Below are 24,530 nucleotides of genomic sequence, written 5' to 3'. Positions count from 1 at the left end.
TTTTGTTCTGCCTTGGATGGGAATGACAGAACTGGATGATTTGTTCTCAAAGACTGTAGCTACTGAGATTTTTTTTTTCATTTAAGACTTTTATGTCCAGTCTGAAAGTTTTTAACTGAAATACCAAACTTATTTTCTGTCTAGCACTGTTATTTAGACTCCTGCCTGGTGACATTCTGGGTAACACATGCTGAAAGAAAATTTCAGTAGAAGTTGCAATTTGAATGTTTAATGTTATGAAATCTACAGAACTGTTGCTGTTGTACATAGCACAAAATAAACATCTCGATTCCAGGAAACTAATGGAGACATCTTGTGAATCACTTTCTTAAGACGAAAAGACTTCTGCAAAACTGCTCTTTGACTTCTAAACCAGCCTAGGTAGAAAGGAAAGCAGCTTTCCTTCTTCAAGACTAAACTTTTACCAGGTCAGTAAGTGGCAGAGTGCACAGAGCCACCAGCACAGTCACTCTGTGAGTGCATATTTAAGCAGCACATGTTACTGACAGACACAAAATAAAACTATTCACAGAGATTACTTATTCTGCATACTGTTCACTGCAAGTCCTAAGCATCCCAACCATTTTATTAGTGAATCCTTTAACAGAATATTAGATGCTATTAGTTGTTACTTGATTGCTAAATTTTCTTGGGTATTTTTCCTTCAGCTTTTTTCTCCTGATGTTTTGAAACTTCAAGCTTCAAGTACAAAAAAACTCCATACTGGTAAAACTACACTTATTTTATAAGTGTTTGTCAATCCCAACCTTTACAAAAATTGCACAATAAGCTCAACCACCAACCTAAGTAATCAGAGACAATAATGTACTGAAAAACATAATCAATCCTCAATGATTTTTAAGGGGTACCACTGACCTGTGAGAACACTGTTAAATTACCACTTAACTTGATCTTTTGCTCAACTACAAGTGGCTTATTTGTAATAATACAGACACTGACTTTGCCTTGGTTTATACTGACAGGCTGATTTGACTGCCTGCTGAGAGACAGCCCCCTCTGAGTGGGCGTGAAGGAGCTGAGCTGCTGAGTAAAATTGATAGGAGGAGTGGAAAGGAGGTTTTAAAGTCATTTAGAAACTCCAAATGCACTGAAAGTAACTTGTGCAAGAGGGGGATTGCCAGTGCTAAGTATTTTTTCCTCCTTTTTGACAGAAGTCTGCAGTACCAGGGATCCCTTCATACCAAATTACTGGGATGGATGCAGAGGGTGTGGCAGCTTATGTCCAGACACAAAAACCATGAACAGTCTTACTTAGCTCTACCAAAAAAAAAAGTAATTTTAGAGAGAACTTTCACTTCATTCTTATGAAAACTGGATTGTCATAGGGAAAATATGTGAAACTTTTGGAGATTTGAATTATTCTAGTATTTGAATTTTTTAATTTTATCTCTTTTTTTTCTGGTAATTTCTTGATTTTTCACACTGTCATAAGAAAAACATCTTACCCTTATGAAGTGTTTTTTCCCTATTTTGTTTCCTAAATTTCAACATACAGCCACAAATATCCAGCAACACAAAATAATGGTGTTCAGATCTGCAAAACAAGAAACCCACGCTATCACCTCCAAACTTACTGAAAAGATTTCAGTGAAGGCAAAATTAATAGGAACTCCAAGCAGGGTTGCCTACCTCATAAGCAGTGATAGGATATTTGGATGTTGAAAACATATTTAGACATTTTACTTCTCATTAGAAGACGATAATTCAACATGTTGGATCTGAAGAAATAAATGAATAACTGAGATACTAATGCTTGCCTAAAGCCTTCTTCAGCACTCTTCCAGCCAGGTGCTGACCACCAAGACATTGCTTTGCTCAGATATAACTGGATAAACTGAAATCTAATCTGGTTATCTCATAAACTTTTATACCAGAGTGACACACGACAAGGAGTCACTCTGGCATGGTAAAGCAGCCTCACAACTGCATGAGAAAGCCATTCCCAAGTCATTCTGGTCAAGAACATAGGAGGAAGTGAGGTGGATGAAGCCAGAAATAAGAACTGTGCAACTGCTCACGCTGCCTTTTCTCAGCTGGGTGACACCACCTTCCCTCTGTGTGAAGCATCATCTCTGAGCCCATAAAGGTGAAGGGATGCTCAGACACGGAAAAAAAGATCTCTTTTATGGGGCAGCCACTTAGATTTGGGTTGCCCTTTCAATTCTACCAAGCAGAGTTGCCTTTTGTGCTTTTACTCCCATGCTGACCTCCAGAATGGGTAGGGAAGATGCTGTATCTGGCTTTTTGGTGCACAAATGTTTAGAGCAAGAGGTGGCTTCACCAGCAATATTCTGTGTCCCATGTGCACGGATAGACTGCTCCTGTCACCTCATCAGTCAGTGCAGGAGCTGCTGGGAGTTCTCAAAAAGCGTAATTCAGGATTGCTGTGTGTAATGATCACTTTAGAGATAGGTAGGTTCTCCTGTCAGAGTGGGATATAGGAACACTCAGCACAGTGCACGAGGCTGGAAGAGAACCATCAGCTAAGGGTTAACAGCTCCGTTCCCAGGACTGAGGTGCACTGTCTTCTGGGTCCTCAGCCCAGGAACTCTACAGAAGACAGGGATTTCCTCTTCAGCAGACACATAAAATGTACTTCTCTGAAAGGAAAAGGGGGAATGGGATGGAAAAGAAGAGCCACATGGCTGATCTGAAAGGCAAGCATGCTTGCATCAACACTGAAACATTAGAGACATTGTTTGAGTGCAGTTCATCCCTGCAAAAATATTATCCTCGTCTCGATGCCAAAGCTGGTGAAAGTATGGGCTACTTGCCATGGAAGTGCTGGGTATTTAGGCTAGACCTGTCATGGGGCTTATTTACTCTCTGCACCCAACGTTTCAGACACACTCAAGTGTAGTGTTCGTGTCTTGGCAGGAACTTCTCATTCATGCATTTTCTCCCAGTCCCCTTTGAGGAGTCTTCCTCCTCCGACGTTGCAGTGGTTGAAGTTTCATTGCTTGCTGAGAAAACCAACACTGATTAATTTCATCCTACTTGCATGGAAGAGGTAAAGTATGCAGGTCTCCAGCCAGGGACAAGGAAATCCCTGCTGCTTACATGCCACATTGAATAAGCAGCCCATGGTTGAGGCCATTGGACTTCAACAGTCTTCATTCCACCCGCAGGAAAGAAGCAATTATCCGTAGCAGCACGGGGAGAAAACAGGAAGTAATGCAGCACATTCACTTTTGATTACAGAATATCTTTTTTTATAAGACAAAATATTCCACAAGGAAGAATTCAGCTGCAACGTTACGTCGACGCACCCCAAATTATTAAAGGAACGTGATTGAGGTCGCAAAGCTAAGCCTCAAAACCTAGGAAAAACCTAAATTAAAGTTTCTGGTGCAGCCTGAATCCCACTGCTCACTGTGTGTGCGTTCTGGTACAGTCTTTAATTACATCACTGCAAACTGCTTTTCCCACAGGGCCTCCGCCTCGTTCAGTGCATAGGACAGACAGTGCTTAATAATGAGCAGCTATTTGGTGTTTGGTGCTCTCCTCTGGTTCAGTGTGTGGCCCTGGACTGTATTTACTGCACACCAGGCCTGCTCTGGAGACACAGTGATTCATTTCTCTGTGACATTCTCCAATGCATCCTTTGAATACCTCAGGTGTGTTCATGGATCTATTTGCACCACACCTCTGGGAGACAGAGACTCAAATTTTGCAGATGGGGAACTGAAACGTATGAAGATTAAGGTAAAAAGTGTCAGCTGATTGGTGCTACTTGATTTTCTGTGTATTTAACTTTAAATGCTGTTCTCTCTGTCCAAAACCAACCTCCCATTTGCTTCAGCTGGACACGTTGGTAACTGAGACACGCAAATCTCAAGGCAACTACTCAGAAAATGGAAAAAGCACAATTAGAAGCCAACTGTGAAAAACTAATTTTAAGTGACTTGCCTGTCATCACATAAGATCTATCCCTGTCCAGTTCCTTAGTATGCTATTCAATTGCTTTGGCTATGAGACCATTTCCTTTGATGCTGCAAATCCCCATATAAATTTATCACACACCTTTTACCTCATGCAGTAAATGAGTCAGCCATTCTGTGCTCCTTTATTAGACAACCCTGTTCCAGCCTCAGACTAACTCAGGCTTTTGAACTGACTGCATTACGGCTCCTGGGAAAGAAAATTAATTATTTGATATATATACTGAAAGATGAATTTAAGCTGCATAGGCAGCCTTAATTCAAAATTCATTTTAGGTGGACATTGTTTTAACACATAATTTTGCATGCTTAATTTCCTAAGCTTTTAAGGAACTGAAGAAAAATTGAAGAAAAAAACCTGCTGTGGACCAGGGGAGAAAATCTTGCTCATTTGGAAGAGTTTACACAAAAGGCTGGGAACTTTTGACTCGGCAACTTGAAGAATGTTCTTTTAACAGAGCTTTTCTTGAGCTCTTTCCTAGTTTTTCTTTGAAACAGAAACTTCATCATGTTGACACTCACAGTGATATCCATACCAGCAGAGCTGACACAGGGGTGTCAGTGTATCAGCTTGTGCTGCTGGGAGCTGGGCAAGAAGCTGTAAATTGTGTTGGCTGATCATCCTGGGTTCTACAGGCTCTGTGGACCATGACTCCCCTATTTTTTCTTTCACCTTCCCTTCCTAGCTTTTGCCACCTTCTCCAGCAGTCCTGCTCCTCCATTCTACCTCCTCTAAGATGAGCAAGTTTCCTCCACTTCCACTTCTACAGTCAGTCTCAATCTCTCTAGGCAGTGGGTCCCAGTTTCTCCACCCACCTGATCCCAGCACTTGTCCTACACTGACAGAGTGCAGCAGTAGAGGTGGGATATGGATTCACTGGAAGCTCTCCAACTGGATCCCTTTTGGGAGACATCTGCCAGACTTTGAGTCTCAGTCTGAAGTGGCTGCTTTCTTTCACTGGAGGGAAAAGCATGCAGAGATACTCAAGATGGGATCCTCCCCTAAAATGCACCCTAAATTGCCTCTTCCATTTTTGACTGAGAGGATGAAGAGGTAGATGAGTTGCAGCAAAACACTGTTAAACTTTGCCAGCTCCCTCAACAATGTTCAATGCAATATCCTCTGAAACTGCAATAGATCTCATACTTAGCCTGGATATTTAAGGAATAGCTATAACAGTGTTAATTCACCAGCACTCATTCCCTCACCAGACTGATGATATTTCTTTCTGATCAATCTCGGCTTGCACCTTCAGACTTAGTTTTACTAAAACAAAATTAAAAAGAAGAAAAAAAAAAAATAAAAAATGTAGCACGGAAAATATCCAGCATGGAAAATTTCAGTCTCCATAACTCTGGCAACATCTTGCTCTTATAATGTCCAATATTAGACAAATTCAGTAATGGATGGTGCTACCCAGCCCACTGGTAACCCTTACTCAGAAGGTTTGGCTTTGGGAGAAGTGTTGTTATTATTTATCATGTGTTACAGAGCCAGTGCTGTCCTGCCTGTGGTGTTTGGGGACCTTGACTTGGGAGCCTCACTGGATGCTGACTGCAAAACCCTCAGAGGATGCTATCTTTGAGGGTCACATGGGAACCAAAACACAAGCAGCTTTTTTTTCCCAGAGTTTTAGCCCAAATAGATAAACATAAAACAGCAGAAGATGAGGAAAAATAAGAGCGATGGCCTAAGACTCATGCAACGTTTTGTATAATTTTATGATTTATAATAATTGAGCATCTCTCTCAGCTTATCAGGGATTAATATCACCTTACTTTCCTTGAATTCCATTCAGTTCTTACATTATACATATTCCACATGAGCGCTCTCTCCTCCCAATACTTCTGGCACAAATCTGAGCCTCTTTGGTAAGGACTCATAAGGTTATGAATGTCTGGACAGCCTGAGTAATGAAAGGCCATTTGGGGCCGAACCATTGACCACAGCTTTAACTTGCCAGGAAGCATAAAACATAAAATGTAAAATGTAAATTAGGTACTAATAACCCATTTTTCTTCTAAATCCTTGGTACAGATGCGCAGCATGAAGTACTGATTATGTTTTGAGAGAGATTTTGGAATAATTTGCAGTTAAAAATATTGCATGGGACCTTGTGTTGTGGCCTCAGAAGAGACTGAATTGTGAGTTGTTACTGCTGCCCTTGAACCCACTTCAGTCGATGGAAAGTTTCATTGGCACCTGGATTTGTTGCTCTGGGTAGCTGCCTAGCTACCAGCAAAACCCAGCACATAACACTGTCATCAGGGAAAGAGGAATGTGCAGTCCAGCAAGCAAGACATGCATGGAAAAGTACATTTCTCCCAGCATGTTTTGCAATCTCCATGCTATTCCCTCCCCAACTTCCTTTCCACTGATCTCATCTGTGGAGATGAAGTCAAGAAGAAAACTTAGGAAGCAGCACTTGCAGGGCAAGATCTTTTTACTGCCTGTGCATGACCAGCATCATCCTTAACACAGCTTTGACCCTCTGGATGGAACCAACCCCGTGTGAAAAAACAGATGTACAGCTCCAGTGTTCCTCAGCCAAGAGATCCAAAGGCAGCTTGAGGTTGGCTGGGCACGTTTGGTTCCCATGTGAATTTGCCATTGGAGTCGTGGTCTTGGATTCTGCCAGCAACAGTGCACATAGAACTGTTGGGAAGTGGAGCTACACGTTACAAGTCACAGCACAACATTTCTGTCATGCTGCTTTCAGAACACATAAAAAGACATGTCCTTCATGTGTGAATTCCAGCCTCCAACTGCTTTATAGAAGAAGTCTGGAGCCATCAGTCCCCCCTCTGAAACCATTGTTCTTGTTCTGTTCATTGCAGCCCAGCTATGAGGAAATGACCAGCTTTTCTCTTCTTCATCTTGGCCCAGGAGTATCTAAAAATATAACCTGTGGAACTCACTTCTTGAATTAATTATGCTTCAGGTAAAAATAAAATAAATGTATTTGGCCTTAATGAGATCTGCAACTGATTCTCCATCTCATGGCATGCATCCTTTTTAGGCAATACCTGGACTCTTGTTATGTTTCAATAGGTCAATTCACCTGACATGGCTGAGTCAAACCACTGCTCTACAGATCAACAATTTCTACCATTCCTTGCAGCTAGAAAATGAGATAATTCAATCAATAATTTTAAAAATTAAATAAATACCTGGTTTTTAGCAGGAGAAGAGGGGAAACCTGTGGCTATGTCTCTGATGCAAGACTTAAAGAGAAGACAGGAAATCTCTACTGTATCTCTGTAGAATTGCCTTGCTGGAATAGATACCTTCTTCCAAAGAAGCAATGCAGGGGAAAGCAAACTTGTATCTCTATATTCACTCTTCCTGCTAATAATTTCTAGCATTATTATTAATAAAGGTTATTTTACTGTGCTAATGGCTAATCATGGCACTGGACCAAGAACATATGGAGGGGAGTATGGTGCTAGGCACTGAACAAACACAGAAAATCAGGGCAGTCCTACCCCAATGAGTGGAAAGGTTTAGAGAACACAAATAAATATTCATTGCTTTTGGAAGCCCATCAGATACACATTCCAAGTCATCTCAGGTTCGACTGCTACTACTGATGTAGCAAAAGAGAATCATGACTTAAACAGGGAAAGGAGGAGACTCCTAAAAACACACGTCCTGGCAAAACAGAAACAGACTAAACAAGCCTCTTGAAGAAATATGCATTTGAGAAACTGCCCTGATTTAAAAGATCTGGCTTTTTATCCTTCCCCCACTGCCTGGACCTGTGGTACAGCAGCATGCTGGAGATACATCATGTGATAACTCAGGGACACTAACACTGTAGGAAAAGCAACAGTACTGCAAGAGCAAGAAAATAAACCTTGAGATTACAAAGAAAAAAACAAGAAAAAGAATCCACAAGGTCTGGCCTAGTGCACACTATCATTATTGATGTGAATCATGACTTTGTGATCCTCAGAGGAGGGTAGATGTGCCACTCCATAAATCAGGTCTTAAGGGTATATACATTACTAGCAAAGGACAAGCACCAGAGTTTGCTTTCACATAATGATCCAGCAATGGCATTTAATTGAGCAGAGTATAAACACCCAGGCTGGAATTTAGCCAGGACACTACATTTAACATCCTACTCTAAATAAGAAATTCCATATAAGCTGCAGTGTCCAAGCAGAGCAGAGACAAGCTAAAGTAACAGATCTCCTCTGATAATCCCTCTCACAACAAACTACACAGACCAGAATTTATAGCCCTGGGCAACATCAAGAGTTGAGTCGACCCTGGCTGGAACTGCCAAATGTGGTGGAGCACTTGGAGAACATTTGCTGTGGATGACAGCAAATGTCTTTTGTCTTGGAGTGTCCCAGCTAAGTCCCCTGGGGAAAAAACCAACCAACCATCTGCAAGAGGTCTCTCTTCCACCCTGTCCTGTTGGCCAGCTTCCCTTGACTGGTCACCATGCTCTCAAATGAACTCACTTATAAATGTGACGACAGCCTCCCCATTTTTTGGATGTCAGACTTCAAGCGAAAGGAAATCAGGGTGTTTGGAAAGTTGTCACCTTATCCTCTGCCAAGGACCAGGAGAATTTTCTTTCTTCATTTTTTTAGGAGTGGCCAAACCACTTTTGAATCACACAGTCAACACAGTGAGCATGGCTGACTTGCCTTACTTTCCCCAGAACCAATCTACACTGTTCAACGACAATGGCTTGTGCAAATACTGGCAGGAAGTCAGCAAAAATATGACAGAAGGAAGATGTAAAATTTCCAGCACAATTAAGAAAACTGGTTTTGGAGACAAATTAGATCAGTAAGAGTGTCCGGACCTGGCTCTAGTGTGGAATAATCTGCTTGCGTCCCTCACAAATAATATTTCCACTGAACAGACCCAACACAACGCTCTCTTTGCCTTAGGTGTCTGTGTTGACCAGTCTGATTTCATCCATCCTGTCACCTGGTGCTGCCCTTGGCACAGCCTCACTGAAAGTACTGTAGCACATTATTCAGATAATTCCCCTCTTCATCCATCATTGTGAAAAGTCTTAAAAATGTTGCAAGATAGTCCAGGAATTCATACAAAGTCCCTTGATTTCAATGGGAGCTGTTGTACTGTGGAGTTCTCCAAATCAGATAGTTCATATAATTGAAATGGTCTGCTTTTCTTTTTTTTTCCCAATTCAGCATTCTTGTGAGACAACATTTTAATTTGTGATCTTCCTAAGTTTTTTATCAGATTTTCCTGTATTCTTCACTCCAGCCTTCACATAATTTTCTGATTAAATAACTAAAAACACCTGGAACAGACCATGTCTTTCAGCATGTACTTAGAGAAGCCCAATGACTTTGAAAAGCTCAGTAAGCTAGGCCAGAGCTTTAAAATTTCCATGTGGGTATTCACATTTCAGTTGGAATATATTTGGAGTCCACCAAAAAAATAAACAGGGAAGGTAAGAAATCACTGATTAACAAACTCTGTTACTGCCCACCACCTTTTCCTTGTGTCTGTCTGGGATCATATCATATCTCCCAGCTCTACATCAGTCCAGCCATATGGCATTGACTTCATTTCTGGATCCCACAAGTTTCACTGTCCATGAGTAGTTGGCTGATGAGTCCTGGGTAAGAGCAGAGGTTTCAAAGAGCTACAGTAGGTCATTAATAAGAATACATGCCTGAGACAATGCCTTAAAACAACCTTTCTCTAAAATTAATAGGGGCATAAATTTCAGTTGCTGCAGGTTGGAGACCAGGAGGTCCAGGCACGATCCATTTCCTAAGCATTCTATTTTAAAGTAGCATAGATCAACACCATGAAATGACAGTGCATATTCACTTTGAAATAAGAAATGCCTGCTAGGCTATGCCAGCTGCAATGGGCAACAGCATGAAACACCCTGGCATGTTCATTTTCAGGTTGGGGGAAGCCTCTCAGAAACATTTAGTTGCTACTTCTTCACAAGCCTGTGCTGCCACTCTTTTCAGGCTGCTCCCATGCCCACTGCATTAACCATGTGCAATCACACCTGTAAATCATAGGCTGCTTGGCAAGGGCCCTGGGCAAAGAGCTTCTGTTAACTCAGCCAAAAGATCATGAGAACTTCCAGCAGCCCAAAACCAGAATGCATGTTGTGGTGTTGGTTTTGCTCTTCTCCATTTGATCTTGCCTTTTCATGATGGGTTTTTATGGTGACAGTAATGTTTTCCTACTCATCTCATGCTGCCTGGGACATCAGTTTTTGTATTCACTTTTCCCTGCCTTGAAATAAAGCACGATCTTTTACAATGGCCATAGCTCTGTCATTTCTCAGATGCTTTAACCCTGATCTGTTTGGTTCCAGTGCTGAATACCACCCAGAGTCCGCATTCCTTGTGCAGACTGATAGCCTCAGCATGCTCTTTGCATGCTCTGCATGCAGACTGATAGCCTCAGACAGCTCTTTGCCCACAGCAGTTCCCTCAGGTCAGCTATATTTATTACAGCACACCAACCACACGGCCTTCCCCTTCTCCAGCAACAGAAGCTGCAGTGCAATGCCAAGACCCGGTTCTCTGACCCCAAGGACTTCCATGGGAGATCCACACCATCCCTAACTTTATTTCATATGCAGAGCTCTGACAGGACATCCCATCTGCATATCACTGGATACACTCTTGGGCAGCTGAGTGACAGGCCAATCCAATAGGATTCAGAGACTTGAACTGCAGCTTTCAAGCCTGAGGTGAGGAATAAAACTGATTTACTAAAACATAATGAAAAAGTCAGCACTTCTGAGAAGCCAGATTGAAGGAGGCTGTTCTATCACTCAGGTTCAGGGCTGGGTTGAATTTGCCAAGTGTTTTTCTCCTTATGGCTGATGAGGGAACTGTGTGCTTGACATTTGGCTATGGAGCTCTCTGCAGTGACTCTGCTGGCTTCCCCTTTCAGATGGCTGAGAGCAACAGGATGCTTTGCCATAGATTTTTCCTGCCAGGTGCCCTGCTCGGCCCTGCACTGCACAGGGTTCCCATGGCTCTCATTAGCTGGGAGCTGAGCTCCAGCTCAAGTGGAAAACACCACACCACACCAGCCTAAAGACCAGACATCTGCTGTCCCTGTGCCACTCCAGTCCCTTGGAGAGCTCAAGATCAGCGATGTGGGCTGGAGCTCTGCAAACACTCCTGGTGCAAGGCTTGTCTCCTCTGGAATGTGCTTTCCCCCTTCAGATCTAACAGCCTGGATTTCTTGACTCCCCCCCCAGGTCATCCCATAGGGTCCATCTGCTTTCCCAGGCTCTGAAGGGTAGGAGAAATTTGGGGAATAGCAAGGCTGCTGTAGAAAAGGCTTAGTTGTAATGCTGCAGGAAGAGTTTGTGCCTAGAGACATTGGCTCAGTGGGTAGAAATTGCAGTGATATTGAGTAAATCTGCCCAGAAAGCAGAATGGGGGAACTGAGCTGAAGAAGCAAACACTTATTGACTTTCTGGGACAGGAAATAAAGGATTTTTACAACCTGATAAGTAAAACTGTTCTGATTAAGGCTTAAAGTCTATAAATAAAAAAAGAGAACTAGCAGGAAGCATAGAACTTATGGTCCTAAGAGGAGGGAGGGATGGAGAAGTCCATTACAGGACTGTTCTAAGACCCTACTTAAAATATTCAACGCTGATCCCTCTGTCTTCTAGCTCCTTAAAAGAAATCACCTCTTACATAATGCCATTCAAAATTAATTATGCTTTCAATTTTCCTTGTTTCCTGCTATATTCATATTAAACTATTACACTGTATGCAGGAAAGAATCCAGCAAAAGTAACTTGTTACATGCTAGGAATGGTTTTCTTCAGATGGCTTAAATGCTGAAGACAAAGGTCAGCAATTTACCCCAAACAAAGCACCGGAATTCAATCTTTGCTCTGCTTGGGAGCAGCATGATTCCACAGCCTTCACTGTGTTCTTCAAATACATTCCTATTGGAAAACTGGGCTTTAAAAAACCTTTTATAAAGCCTTTCCCCCCCCCCCACCCCGAGAGACTTGAAGCCATGAATACTGTATTAGGGAGCTGCCAAGTTATCTGCAGAGGACCTCTACCACTTTACCTCTTCTAGAGATTCTTGTTTAATTAACGCATTCCACAAGCTGTGGGACTCCTCACAGCTGAGGATTTCTTCTGATCCGTGCTGGATGATGAGGGCATGGACAGTTCACATCAAATCCTGCAGCCCCCTGATCAGCTTTGCCTTGCATGCCAACTGCACAGCCTGGAAATGCATCCCAGAGCAACGCATGGAACCAGCAAACTGCACTCTAGAATTGGGAAGGAAGGGCAAGACAGCTGGAAACGTGCATTATTTAAAATGCTGTAGGATGAGAAACAGATGCTGGCATGGCATTTGTGGAGTTGAAAGTCACCCAGCTCATGCTGCCAGCTGGCAAGCTAGCCTGGTATCAAACCCACAGCTATGCAAAACCCACCACCACAACTGGCACCCAGGCTGGCAGAGCCGGCCAAGGGCCAGCGATCATGGTCACTGGAATGTTCCCTCTCTTGCCATTGTATCTCCAACCTGCACCAGAGACAGGGGAGTCAGACTGCACCTGCCCAGCAGATACACACATCTCCCTTTCAAGGGATGCTGTCTATGCATCACCAGGACCTAAATTTGCTTAAATGAAGGGTAAAAAGGGCAGGAAGAAAAGCAAAGGGGTGCGTTTGCTCTCTGATTTGTCTTGATGACCCACATCTCACAGGCAGAGCCTCCAGCTGAACTCCCAGTGCTTTCTCTCTCTGAGGCAGTCAAAGGAAAGGCTTTCTGATCCCTTCCCAATGCATACTGTAAGTGGGTGAGTTGGCAGCAAGATGAGATTCCCTTCCTTATTGCTGCCTACCAAAAAGGGAAACCCTGGAAAACTGCCAGATCTGAGGACTTGTTAGGGAAATACGAGTTTGTTGATGGGAGGCAAAAAACAGATGAGGCAGAATTCCACATAATTCTGCCAGCTAAAGCATTGTTTTGACTTGCATCAGTAGAAGGAAGCTATCAGCTAATTTACACAAAGAATAAAGGCTTTTGGGGAGATGTGATTTAGCATCATCAGCCTCCAGCAATGAGTGAGACAGAAGGCTAGAATCACAGAATCTGTTTACGGAATAGTTTGGGTTGGAAGGGATCTTTAAAGGTCATCTACTCCAACCCCCTGCACTGAACACGGGGGGTTAGGAAAGAATTATAATCTGTCCTTGGGGATGGAGAAGGACAAGTTTTCTCATGTGATATGAACAAGGAGAAAATAATGTCCTACCTATGCTAGGAGTTACAGTGAGCACTAATGGAGCACTCTGTAGATTTCAGAGTCTGTAGGTGCTTTACTAGGAATTGGTTGTGGGTGATGGTTACTTTCCACTTAGTTCAACGCTGCTACTGGGAACAAAATCCTATCCTTTCTTTTTTTTTTGAAGGGGGATGGCAGGTCTCCATCAGAGCTCCTTTAGGATTTGGAACAGAGGCCAGTGAGTGCCAGAAAACTTGTGAAAACCGCATGGCTACAGGGTGGATCCGTGTCTTCCCTGTCTCTGTGCTGGCCCTGTTGTAATCCCAGTCTGTGCTGGTGCACAGAGCCCTTTGCAGAGCACAGTGGGAGTAACCACAACCTTGTGTGACCTTTGTGTTGGCAGCTCCTCTGCCCAGTTTGAAACTTCGCATCGCCTCCTTTTGCTCCTTAAGATCTCACCTAAAGAATCTGATTTTTAACTCATAAGAACAGCCCCTGCCCCCTGAAGAGACTTTGATGTAGATTCTAAAAAAGACATTAGTCCCAGTCATAGGACTTGGGGTTGTCCATGGCAAAGAACAGGGAGAAAAGGCTGTAATTCTCCCTCGCAGCTCTGACCACTGATTCATAGTCACACTGGCATAGACAATACTGACATAGACAATATTTTTAGAAGTTGGTTGGGTTTTTTTTCCATAGAAGATAATGAGGTTATGGCGCCCCATGGACACCCACAGTCTCCTGGGCAGGGATGAAAGCAGTTTTAGAAGGAAAGAGTTTCTACCTTGGAGGAAGAAAGCCTCCATGGAGTTAAGGATAGTCAAGAGGTCCACTCCCAGCACTGGGGCTGCTTAACAGCTGCTCTTTTTGTGCTGGCTCTTCTTCTCCCACAACAAGCAGAACAAGCCTTGGGAATCCTCCCACTGATGGCACAAAGGGGATGTGTATTTATTTACCTACAGCTTTTCCCCCCAGCTCACCCACTCTCCTTTCCTTTGTTCTCCATCCTCCTTGGGCACAGATCTGGGCACACAGGGGCCTCCAGGAGCAAACAGTGCTGTTGTTCCCTCCCAAGGACAGGTTTGCTCCCTCCCATGTGGGGCCCACCCTACCACCAGCACAGAGCTTTCCCAAAGATTTCCCACCGAGTTGCACATGGTCAGGCTTAGCAGGTTCAGCTGAAGAGATCCAAAAACGAAATCTGAAAAGGATCTTGCTTGAAGTGGCAGGGCTGCCAGTTGGCTTTGGCTGCTGGAGAGCTGATCAGCATAAACACGTCATACTTTGCTACTTTAAATCAAATATTCCCTGTTATTCAGTCAGTTCCCCACCACATGTTTCTCTCTTTCACATTATAGAGTCAGTATTGTACTTTTGAGGGTGTCCCCCCTTCCTTTTTAGACCTCTCTTGAAGCTCAGTGTGCTGAAGTCACTGCTCATGAAACAAAACTATACCCACACCAAAAGGTCAAATGCAACAAACCTGTGCTCAAGTGCTGAATGTTGTTTGTTTGGACTGATCAGAATAGTTCTGAAGTGACTTACACCAAATTCTTCCTGCGCTCAAAACCATGTTTCTCCATAAGCCATGTTTACAAATGCCAAAAATATTTTGAACCAGGAGTTATGAAAGCCTGAAAGCACTTACTTTATAGAGAGCTGTTTCAACACTGCAAATACTTGTATGTAGTTGAGCCAGGTCCTGTTGCTCATGAGAACAGCCTTTACCAATCTGTCAACACTGACCTAACTTGTCCAAGAGAGAGCTCAGAAAATCAATGTGACGTGGAGAGACCTTCAAAGTGCCACTGTACAAATATAAAGCTGGTGCAGGGCTGGAGGATGGTGAAATCTGGCAGGTACAAAGAAATTTGTAAGCATCTCCAAAGATTATATTTTTGTGTGTCATTTAATACTATAGAGACTCCCCATCTTTTGAAATTAGTAATTCTTCTGAAAAGGTAAAACCCTTCATGTTTTTCTTAATACATTAAATTGAATTGTAACTTAAATATGTCTTGCTCCATAAAATATTTTTAAAGGAATACAAGAGTTCAGACATTTTGTTGAACCATTTTTCACTGGCTTTACCAATGCCAGAACAACAGGGGGGTCTTCAGCAAAATCAAGTATCAATCTACCATCCTGCCCAAACTTGGGAGACTTTTTCATAGTTTGCATTATATTATTGTTTCTTTTCCCTAAATTGGACTTTCACTCATCCTTTCCATTAGTTCAGCTAAGGGACTGCAGTTTAGGGCAGAGAGTATTTTATTTTACTTGTCTTCGAATTCCCTGGCATCAGTGTAGCATGGTAAAAGTATGATTAATAAGTAAATAACAGTATTGGCACAACCAAGGGCTCTGTTCAGAAATGGCCTCATAGCTCCTGCTTTGATTCTGCTGAGGGGGGTTTCTATTTTAATATCAATATTTAGCAGATTTCATGGCTATGCCCTGATTTCTGACCTACAGAGCACAGAGAAATATTTCAAATTATCACCTCCAAGTGTTTTCAAAGCAGCACAGAGCGATTACCTGAAAAATAAATGGAATCTCTCAACGACTTCAGGGACTCAGCCAAACCACTGAAAAATCAGGCTTGTAACATTCCACATGCAAATTCCTTCATGCTGTCTTGAAACCAGAATTAAAAGATAGGTGTGGGATTATCTTAAAAGCATTCAACCTCTCTTTTCCTTGAAAGCTGGAAGCCATGAGCACAAGGACAACAAACAATGGGCCATATTTCCACTAAGGACTTTCCCTGGTGCATGACTGTTCCCAGAAAACCCTAAAACAAAGTCCAGCAACAATCCTAGAGGCCTCTGCAGTAACCAGCAGAAGCCAAGTCAAAGTAACACTTCCTCTACCAGCTACTCCAAATGAGTTCTTTTCCTCAAAAGGCATTAACCTGGGCTAATCCCATCCCTCCCCAAAAGCCTGAGTGTATCCCCAAAGGTGAGGATTTCAGGCTGTTCACTTTCACAGCATCCCTATAAAGTAGGGTCTGGTAGATCTTTCCTCTCCCTTTTCCCTCCCTGCAGCTCCCTCCTTCCATTGTAAGAGAGCTCCTGCACAGTTTAATTTAAGGGAAACTCTCTGACTCCAGCAGAGCTGAGCAGAGCCAGCCAAGCTCTGTCCTGCCACCACCTTCCCATCACTACCAGGAGCAAAGCTACAGGAGAGTCCTGCAGGGATAAGAGCAAGGTTTTACCATAAATGCAGCCCTACCTCTCATTCCCCACACCCAGCAAATGCTGAATTGGTTTTAAAATAAATTTCCTTAACAACCAAGTACTACTATTTAACAGGACCCGTGAGCACTTCTATAGCTTTTTACAAATCACTGCACAAGTATTAATTAGACTTAATGACTCATATTACCTAATGAGATAATGAAAAACCCTGCAGCTCACAATATCTACTTCTATTTTCAGCAAGAGATGAAATGGATCTTGTAAAAGGATATATTCTCTTCTAATTCCCTTCCTGCATATCCCTGTAATAGCGTTGGAAAGTAATTCAAGTGTGCAAGTCGTGGCATTTTTTTCCTTCTCAGTTTGCAAAGGCTAATACAGTCTTTGCCACAAAACAAAAATACAGAAGTTTAGTGATATTATTTGTTCCTTATGAGGCTTTCTATTGAAGGATGACTGGTGGGGGCTCACTTTTTGCTAAGGAGATGAGGATTTGCTGCCCGTTCTTTATGGAGAATAGCAATGTCTTTCTTGCTTTATTTCTGGGTTGCCCCTGCCAAGGTAATACTTAATGGATTAAGTCTTGTGAAATAAATTCTGTAAATAGAACGTGGACTGAGATCATTTCAACTCATTTCCCCTGCGTCCCCTTCCCGTCCTGGAAGCTGTCAAGCACAAGCAGCCTGCAAGCAGCCTGTTCTCACAGTGTTAGTCTTGAGTCTCACTAGATGCATAAAACAGCTTGTTTTTCACATACTTTCTGTGATGGCATTAAAAAAAAATTATAAGGGGGGAAAAAAAAACCCCAAGCCCTTCTCAATTCCACCCGTAGCTATAAACTGGATACAGCTAATCTTGCAAGGGCACCAAACATTGCTCTGCTTGTCCACATTTGAGCACTAGAAACCTATGTTTATGATGGAATTACAGTTGAATCTGAAGGATTTTAAAGAAAGGAACTGAACCAACTGAGGGTTTGTAAACAAACAATATGGTTTTGACGTCAGCCATATCATTTCATGAGCTGGAACTGTTTCTATCATGTGGCCAGTTCCTGCCCCTGAAGAGTATCTAATTTAATTTAGATGTATTCACGATATGGGACAGCATGTCAAGTCCAAGAAACTACAGGGTAACTCTGCAGGAAGGTCGGTGCTGGAAAGATTGCATAAGCTGTACTTTGAAGGATCAACAGAGACCTTTTGGCTCAAGGAAGAGAGGGGAAAGGAAAGTGTTGTCTACTGCAGAAAAAGGAAAAAAGAAAGTGAGGGAAAAGGAAGCATATGGAGTGGGCACTGTCAAGGGGAAGGACTTTCTCCTTTAGAAATGAATCAGTTTGAGGTATTTTTCTGTATTAATGTAATCCAAAAAACTCTGCATAACTTTTTCCAGAGGAATAAATCCTATCCACAGCTTTCAGGAGTCCTTCCAGCTTTGTTTTTGATCTTCCTTGGGTTCTTCTCTCTGCTCTTTCTGTACTGGCCCTGCAGACAGCCACCACAGAGGATAACTCATCCCACGACATCCTCTGTTAGGCACCACTCCAGCATCCATGGGATCAGCCAGAACAGGCCCTCAGGTCCTGGTGACCCCAGGGGTGATGCAGAGCCCCACTCCCTCCCCTGAGCACCTGGGCTGCAAACAAACAGCCAGGGGAGGGCTGATGGGAGAACAGCAAGATATCCCTTTGCTGCTGCTGATAGTGACTGAAATATGTCATGTATTGCAGGTAACCAAGGGCACCAGTGTGGGAAAACTGCTTGTCACACAGGGCATGATTCTGATTGCTAAACCCTCCCCAACCTGGCATCAACTGAATTTAAAGGGATGCCCTGTGTGGTTCAAAAATTATTTTTGAGCCTACATGTTTTCCAGCTTGGGCCATAAGTGATACGAATTTCTCCAGCTATATATTTCAGTTAACATCATAACAACAATAAGATGTTGTCCTATTTTTTTATTTAAATATTTTCACTAGACAGCATTTTCTACTGCAGTAGTTCTAGTTCCCCAGGTTCCCAGAAAACCCAGTTCCTCCCCAAAGTAGTGTAGAGCTCTGTGCTGGGTACTCAGCTCTGGCTGTACACACACTCCCCACCAGCACCTTCCCAACACAGCTACCCTGATTCCTACACATTTGGGAAGAAAGGAGGAGATGGTTCCCCTTGCGGTTATTTCATGCCATGGAATCCTGACTGCTTGTTGAAAACCTATTTCCAATAAAAATGTAGAAGTTTTTTCCAAGGAAAGCTAATGCTTTCTACCAGAAGAACATTTCTCAAAAACTAGACTCTAGTTTTAGCCAAAAACACCATGCCAGCCTTAGGTGTAGGATTGAGACCAATACTACAAGACAATCACAGAAGTTATAACCAGCTGAGCTTGGTTATTTACAGTGGAAGGCAAGCTGCAATTCCTTCCTTTGATCTATTTGTTGGCTTCAGGATTACATTTCCCAACCATGCTTTTTAATCACTGTAAACATCAGAGGTGAAGAATTTGGTGGAGAGAAAATTGGCTGCTTCTTTTTGTTTTTGATCAGACGGGGCTTTGATGCCTTCTCTTTGCCAGCTCCAGTGCCTGGGCTTTATATGTGACACCACCACGTGGCCTCAGGCTCTGGGATGTGCACATGGAGTGTATTTCCTTGCCCACATCTCCATCCCCTGAGGGGATACAGCCCCAGGGGTGATGCCAGAGAAGAGAGGCAGGGTGCCACACACTTACCCCACAGCGAACACTGACCATGGCCATGTTGTCACTCAGACTCTCAGGGTGAAAACTCACCCTTTGCTTTTGCAAGACCCCTCACCCATGAATTTCTCTCTGCAGTGCTGGAAAACCTCTGGAGTCAAGGAACCCGAGAATGGCTGGTGGGAATCCATGAAAGATGTGCCAGCACTGTGCAGCAGAGCAGGGAGGTCCAAGCTACCTTTGAATGAACAATGGGGGTACAGCAGGAGGCTTTCTGCCACAGGATGGAGCTCAGTGCAGGCTGCAAAGCATTTCTAGGAAGCTCCACAAATACTCAAAGCATCTGAATCCCGCTGCCAGTTGTGCCTCCAGGCAGATAAACTGCAAAGTGACTGAAAATAAAATCGTGTAGGTGAAGGTCTTGATCATGTCTGAAAAAGTACAATACCCAAGAGAGTGGGGGGGAGGGAGAAAAGAGCCAGCTTTTGTAAAAAGTGAGCATGTGAACTCAGTGGCTTCGATTTTGTCCCACTTACTCTGTTCACCAGCTCTACAAAGTGTTTCTCACACAGAAGTGTATTTTTAACAACACTGAAAAGAATGTGACAGAAGCTCAGGCTACTTTTACCCTGGGTAAATGTAAGAGGTTAAATGGCAAAAGAAGAATTTTTATTTTTTTTAACCAAGAATGGTCAAATTAGTATTAATGGGGCTGATCTTTCTGACTGTGTGTCATGGTTTTAAAGCACTAGCTAAAAAATCACTCGAAAAATTTACTCAATTCATTGAGTAAAATTTACTCAAAATCTCACTGAATAAAAATATTTAACAAGAGAAATCCTCAGTGTTCTCCTCTACCTGAGCATCATGCACAACCAGAAACTGCTTTACCAAAGGAGTTAAAAATTTTCTGCAATAATGCAGCAGATCACTCTATGCAACAAACACAGCCATATTCTGTGGCAGTTTCCCCACAAGGTTCAATCTATGGGGTAAAAAAAGTCTTGATTTATTATATACCATTTGGACAGTTGCAAATGAAAATTTGCCAAAGATCAGAATAATCAACTCTTTCACTCAGGCAGTTTTTTTTTATGCAAGAAAAAAGCACAGAATGGGTCTGAGCAAAAGAAATAAAAATTCCACACTTTTAACCAACAGAACCTTTTGCGTCATTCAGAAATATTTACAGACATCCAGAATCTTTTATCATCAAAAAGATGCTCTGGCCTTTCAAATCACAACTTTTTCTTATATTTTTGGTTACTGATGGCCTTTAAACTGCTGGATATCTCTAACTTGTGGCATCTCTTCATGTCGAGTCAAATGCAGGAACTTTTAAAGCTATTCCTTGCTACTTTTTTCTCTTCCCTTGAAACATCTCTCTTTTGCTAAGCTGTCATCTGTGAGTTTTTAAAGACAGCAGAACCCCATCTACAGCAGCATCCATCACATGAGTCATGGTAACTATGCCTCAAACATCAGTTTTTATCGATTGACTGGGCCTCTGGTGCCAATATGGAAATCTTCCAACATGGGAAGGGCTGGTTGTTTTAATAGAATTAAATACAGCCAGGAAGAGGGCTGCAAATGGAAACATGCATTAGCCATTCATAGTATACAAACCTCTCTCAGAGCCCAGTAAAGTGCAGCATCCCTGCTTCCCTTGCTTATTTAATTAGCACACAATGAAGGCCACTGAATTTCCCTGCAAAAGGTGTTGCATACTTTGGACAAAAAAGAAAGCAGAAAAGAAGTTGCTTTTAAGTCCAGTCCAAAAAAATAGCTCCTTGGCTAAATGGCACTTCTAATAAAGATGTTTCCAGTGTTTGTTTATTTATCAAAATGCAGTGTTTCTCTCGGGTGTTTTGATTTTTATTTCTGTGCACAAGGAGGGGGAAAAAAGGGCTTTACTAAGCAAGTCTTTCAGTGAGACACCAGATGATGGATAGTCAAACACAGAGTCTCCTGTAAACACAGAGGTAACCAAAAGGTATGAACTGACTCATAATTGTGTCAACACAGGTCGCAGACCCTTGGTTTATTTCAGCCTTCCTGTTTTTCACCGATTTCTTTTCACACTACGCTATTTTTTTTAAGACACAGACTCTTTTCAGTACATCTTAGCGGGGTGCAAAAGCACACACGTTTTTACACCAAAATGTGGGCATCTACACACGCATGTAGGCTGTGCTGCTACAATCACAACAGCAGCATTTTCCATCTGTTGCTTATGGCTGCATTAAACTAAGCTCTGCAGTCCATGACTGCTCTAAATCAAAAAGTCCATCCCATTCCTGCCTCCAGCCTTTCCCCAGAGGCTCTTGGGAAGCATCCAGAAGAGAGGAATACAACAAAACCTCAACAGCCCAGTGCTCCAGTTCATCCAACCCTCTAAAGCTTGCTGTGATTTTTTTTTTTAAGCTAAGTGGCAAGACTCTGTTTGATGGAAAATGCTGGGAGGAGGACAGGCAGCAACGAGGTTTGTGACGAGCAGAAGCTGCCTGTGTTTGTAATGATCTCTAAAGAAATGGAATTAGCAGCCTTTGCCTTGTATAAAGTTTAGAACCGTGGTTTGGGTTGGAAGGTTGGAAAGATCATTCAGTTCCAATCTCCCCAAAAGACCTTCCAACCTAGCCTTGGAGGAAAAAGCCTTTCTGGGTCTCTATTTCATTATTAGGACTGACTAGAAGGGTAAGAAATTGTTAGGGTAGGGGCTGATGTGCAGACACCCCAAGACATTGAAACCCTTGCAAGTCCCAGAGCAGCTGAAGGGCCAGGAAAGATTTCAGTACATTCCCTTGTAATGTACCTGTGCAGACACTGCTCTGAAATCCTGAGATCCTTTTAAAGATCTTGAAGAAAATAAAAAATGAAGAAGGGTTAAGGCCAGGGAAATAGTTCTTCCTCAGCAGAGGCAGGAAAAGAAGCCATTTAAGGCCAGACTGCAGTGACCAGTACTTGTTCCTGGTGTCCAGGGAACACAGAGCCCAGTGCAAGGGATCTGCAATGGATCCATCCTGAGCACACACACAGAAAGGACTTAACACTATAGACCCACCCACCCAAGGTGTGTCCTCTGTCAGCAACAAGTTTGGACAACTGTCTGTCTGGGATGTTCCTACTTCACAGATTTACTGAAAATGATAGAGCCAACAAGGACAGATAACATTATTCAGGCTAAGCAGCGCCTCATTCCTTGTATAATCACATCCAGCTCAGTGGGAAAGCAACTCAACAAAAATCAGAGTCACAGAACCAGGATTTGGACCTTATTTCCCACTGTGGAAAAGGCAGTTGCTGAAATTCCCAGTTAACAGGTAATCACTGAAGTGACTGAAACCAAATCCACCCTGAGATCCCACAACAGCCTGGTTACATCACCAAATCATTCCCCAAAAAAATTGCAAAACAAATTACATTAGGGTGAAGCTGACACACACAAAAAAAGCCAGAAATAGCATTTCAGAAACAGAAATAATTAGCAGACTGAATTTTTTAAAGACTACTCATTTTAGGATAGTACACTTTTTGTAAAGAGAGAGCATTTTATCTGGAGCCATTTTCCCCTTTGGAAACCAAGGCTGACAGAACAATGGGGAGAATTCCCTTTGCAAATTACAATATATTAAGTCAGATTTGCTTCCAGTAGGTCCTGTACCTTCAGCAATTGGTCAGGCTTTGTATGTTTGTCAGCTGGGGAAAACCTGCACTCTATTCTCCTGCCTCCCCTCTTTCCTTTACCTTCTTTTAGCTCTACAACAGAAGGTGAAGGAAGAAAATTTATACTGGAGACCATGAAAAGAATTTTCAAAACATTCCACATATTTTCTCTGCATAAATATACTGTGGATTGCTAATGTAAATATTGCCAGGGCACTGTCACTCAGACCCCAGGAGTTCACCCAAGTTAGACAAATTATGCTGCCCGTTATCTCAGTTGTTACAGATTCTTGCCTTTCATTCATTCCTTGCCAGTGGCTGGATTTTATGTGTAGGGGAGAAAAGGAGCCTCAAATGCTGAAGTTAACCTCTTGTGGTGAGACCAGTAATCCTGGGCTTTCCAGGGGAGAATGCAGAAGGAGATAGCTACTAGCCTTGTCTGCCAAGGCAGCAGTCAAAAGAATGCTGAAATTTGGCAGGTATGAGCAGGAGAAATGCAGTGCTATGAAAATGGACACTGCAAGCTCCCTGCCAAATCTGCAGCATTTGGCCCACATGAATAAAACAAATTAAGAGAAGTTTTTTACATGTCCTGTAAAAAACCTCCACCAAGCTGTGCTGTGGCTGAATTGGGGAAAGTGATGCTGAGCAAACCTGCCTGGCAGGAGCAGTGGCTGCTGCTTCAAACATCACATCCACACTACAACTAACACTAACCTTCAACTACAGTCAGCAAGTCTCATTTCCTCCCAGATAAGGAGATACTTACTAGAAGGGAATGCAGGATGTGATGAGGGGATTCCTTTCTGAATGTGTTTTTACAGCCACACTGGTAGGGACAGAGTGAAAGCCCCTGTCCCACATGCCAGGTATGGTCCAGCTGTGAAACCCTTTTGGGTCCTGGAACCTGTGCATGGAAAACAAAGGGCCTGGATGCTGCCAGCCCCAAGCCCTGTCATGCAAGTGCATCATTCCAGTCTCTCCTGCCTGGTCCACAACCTCTTTTAGGAACAGAAAACGCCGAGTTTGCATGGCAGCACCATGGGGAGGAATGTGCATGGCATGCCCACCTGTAAACTGATTCCCTGTAGTGATGAGTACCTTTAATGCCATTCTAACCAGCCAGTTCTGATAGAATGTTTTATTTATGCATTACTTCCAAAGAAGGGAAAAGCTCTTACCTATTGTTCTTCGCAGATCTTCACACTGGCTAATGTGAGGGAATTTCAGGATTTCCTTCCACTTTTTGCTTTTGCCTTTGCGTTTCCCTCCACCCCCTGCAGAGAGAGAAATATCAGGATTAGATTGCTTTGAGGGCATAGTTCCACCTAGAGTTTACCTGCCCAGTCACAGTTCTGATGGATACCATTAATAATTAAAGCTGGGATGTTGTGGGTGCAAGCAGATCGCTGGAAGTGTTCAAGGAAAGGTTGAATGGGGCTCTGAGCAATGTGGCCTAGCAAAAGATATCCCTGCCCATGGCAGGGGCTGCAACTAGGTGACCCTTAAGGTCCCTTCTAAGCCAAACCATTCTATGATTTTATGATACAGATCAAATCACAACTCTTTTGAACTTAAAACAGACCAAGGAGGTGGCATCTGGCAGAAGATCAGCTCACCAAAAGTTGGAGTCCAGGCTTGTTGCCCACCAGGTCCAGTTGAGATGACAGTGCTGCCTCCAGCATCACCTCTTCCCCAACCAAAAGCCACTTCACACAAGTCAAACAATCTTGTAAAATTACAGTTCACACCCTTTCAGCACACAT

General features: G+C 42.9%; 1 protein-coding gene across 1 annotated transcript in view; it reads right to left on the bottom strand.

Annotated features, from left to right (window-relative positions):
- Positions 1-24,530, bottom strand: part of GRK5 (G protein-coupled receptor kinase 5) — a 154,571-nt gene that overhangs the window by 68,441 nt on the left and 61,600 nt on the right. The window contains exon 2 of the mRNA XM_014250362.2: positions 23,946-24,041. Within this exon, the coding sequence (XP_014105837.1) occupies positions 23,946-24,041 (96 nt within the window). The remainder of the gene's footprint in view (positions 1-23,945; positions 24,042-24,530) is intronic.

This window comes from Pseudopodoces humilis, chromosome 9, assembly GCF_049639895.1.
Source record: "Pseudopodoces humilis isolate 2021_Gansu_Grassland_sample_001 chromosome 9, ASM4963989v1, whole genome shotgun sequence".
Lineage (NCBI taxonomy): Eukaryota > Metazoa > Chordata > Aves > Passeriformes > Paridae > Pseudopodoces > Pseudopodoces humilis.
Note: the sequence above shows the minus strand (reverse complement) of the source record. Positions and strands in the feature narration are given on the sequence as shown.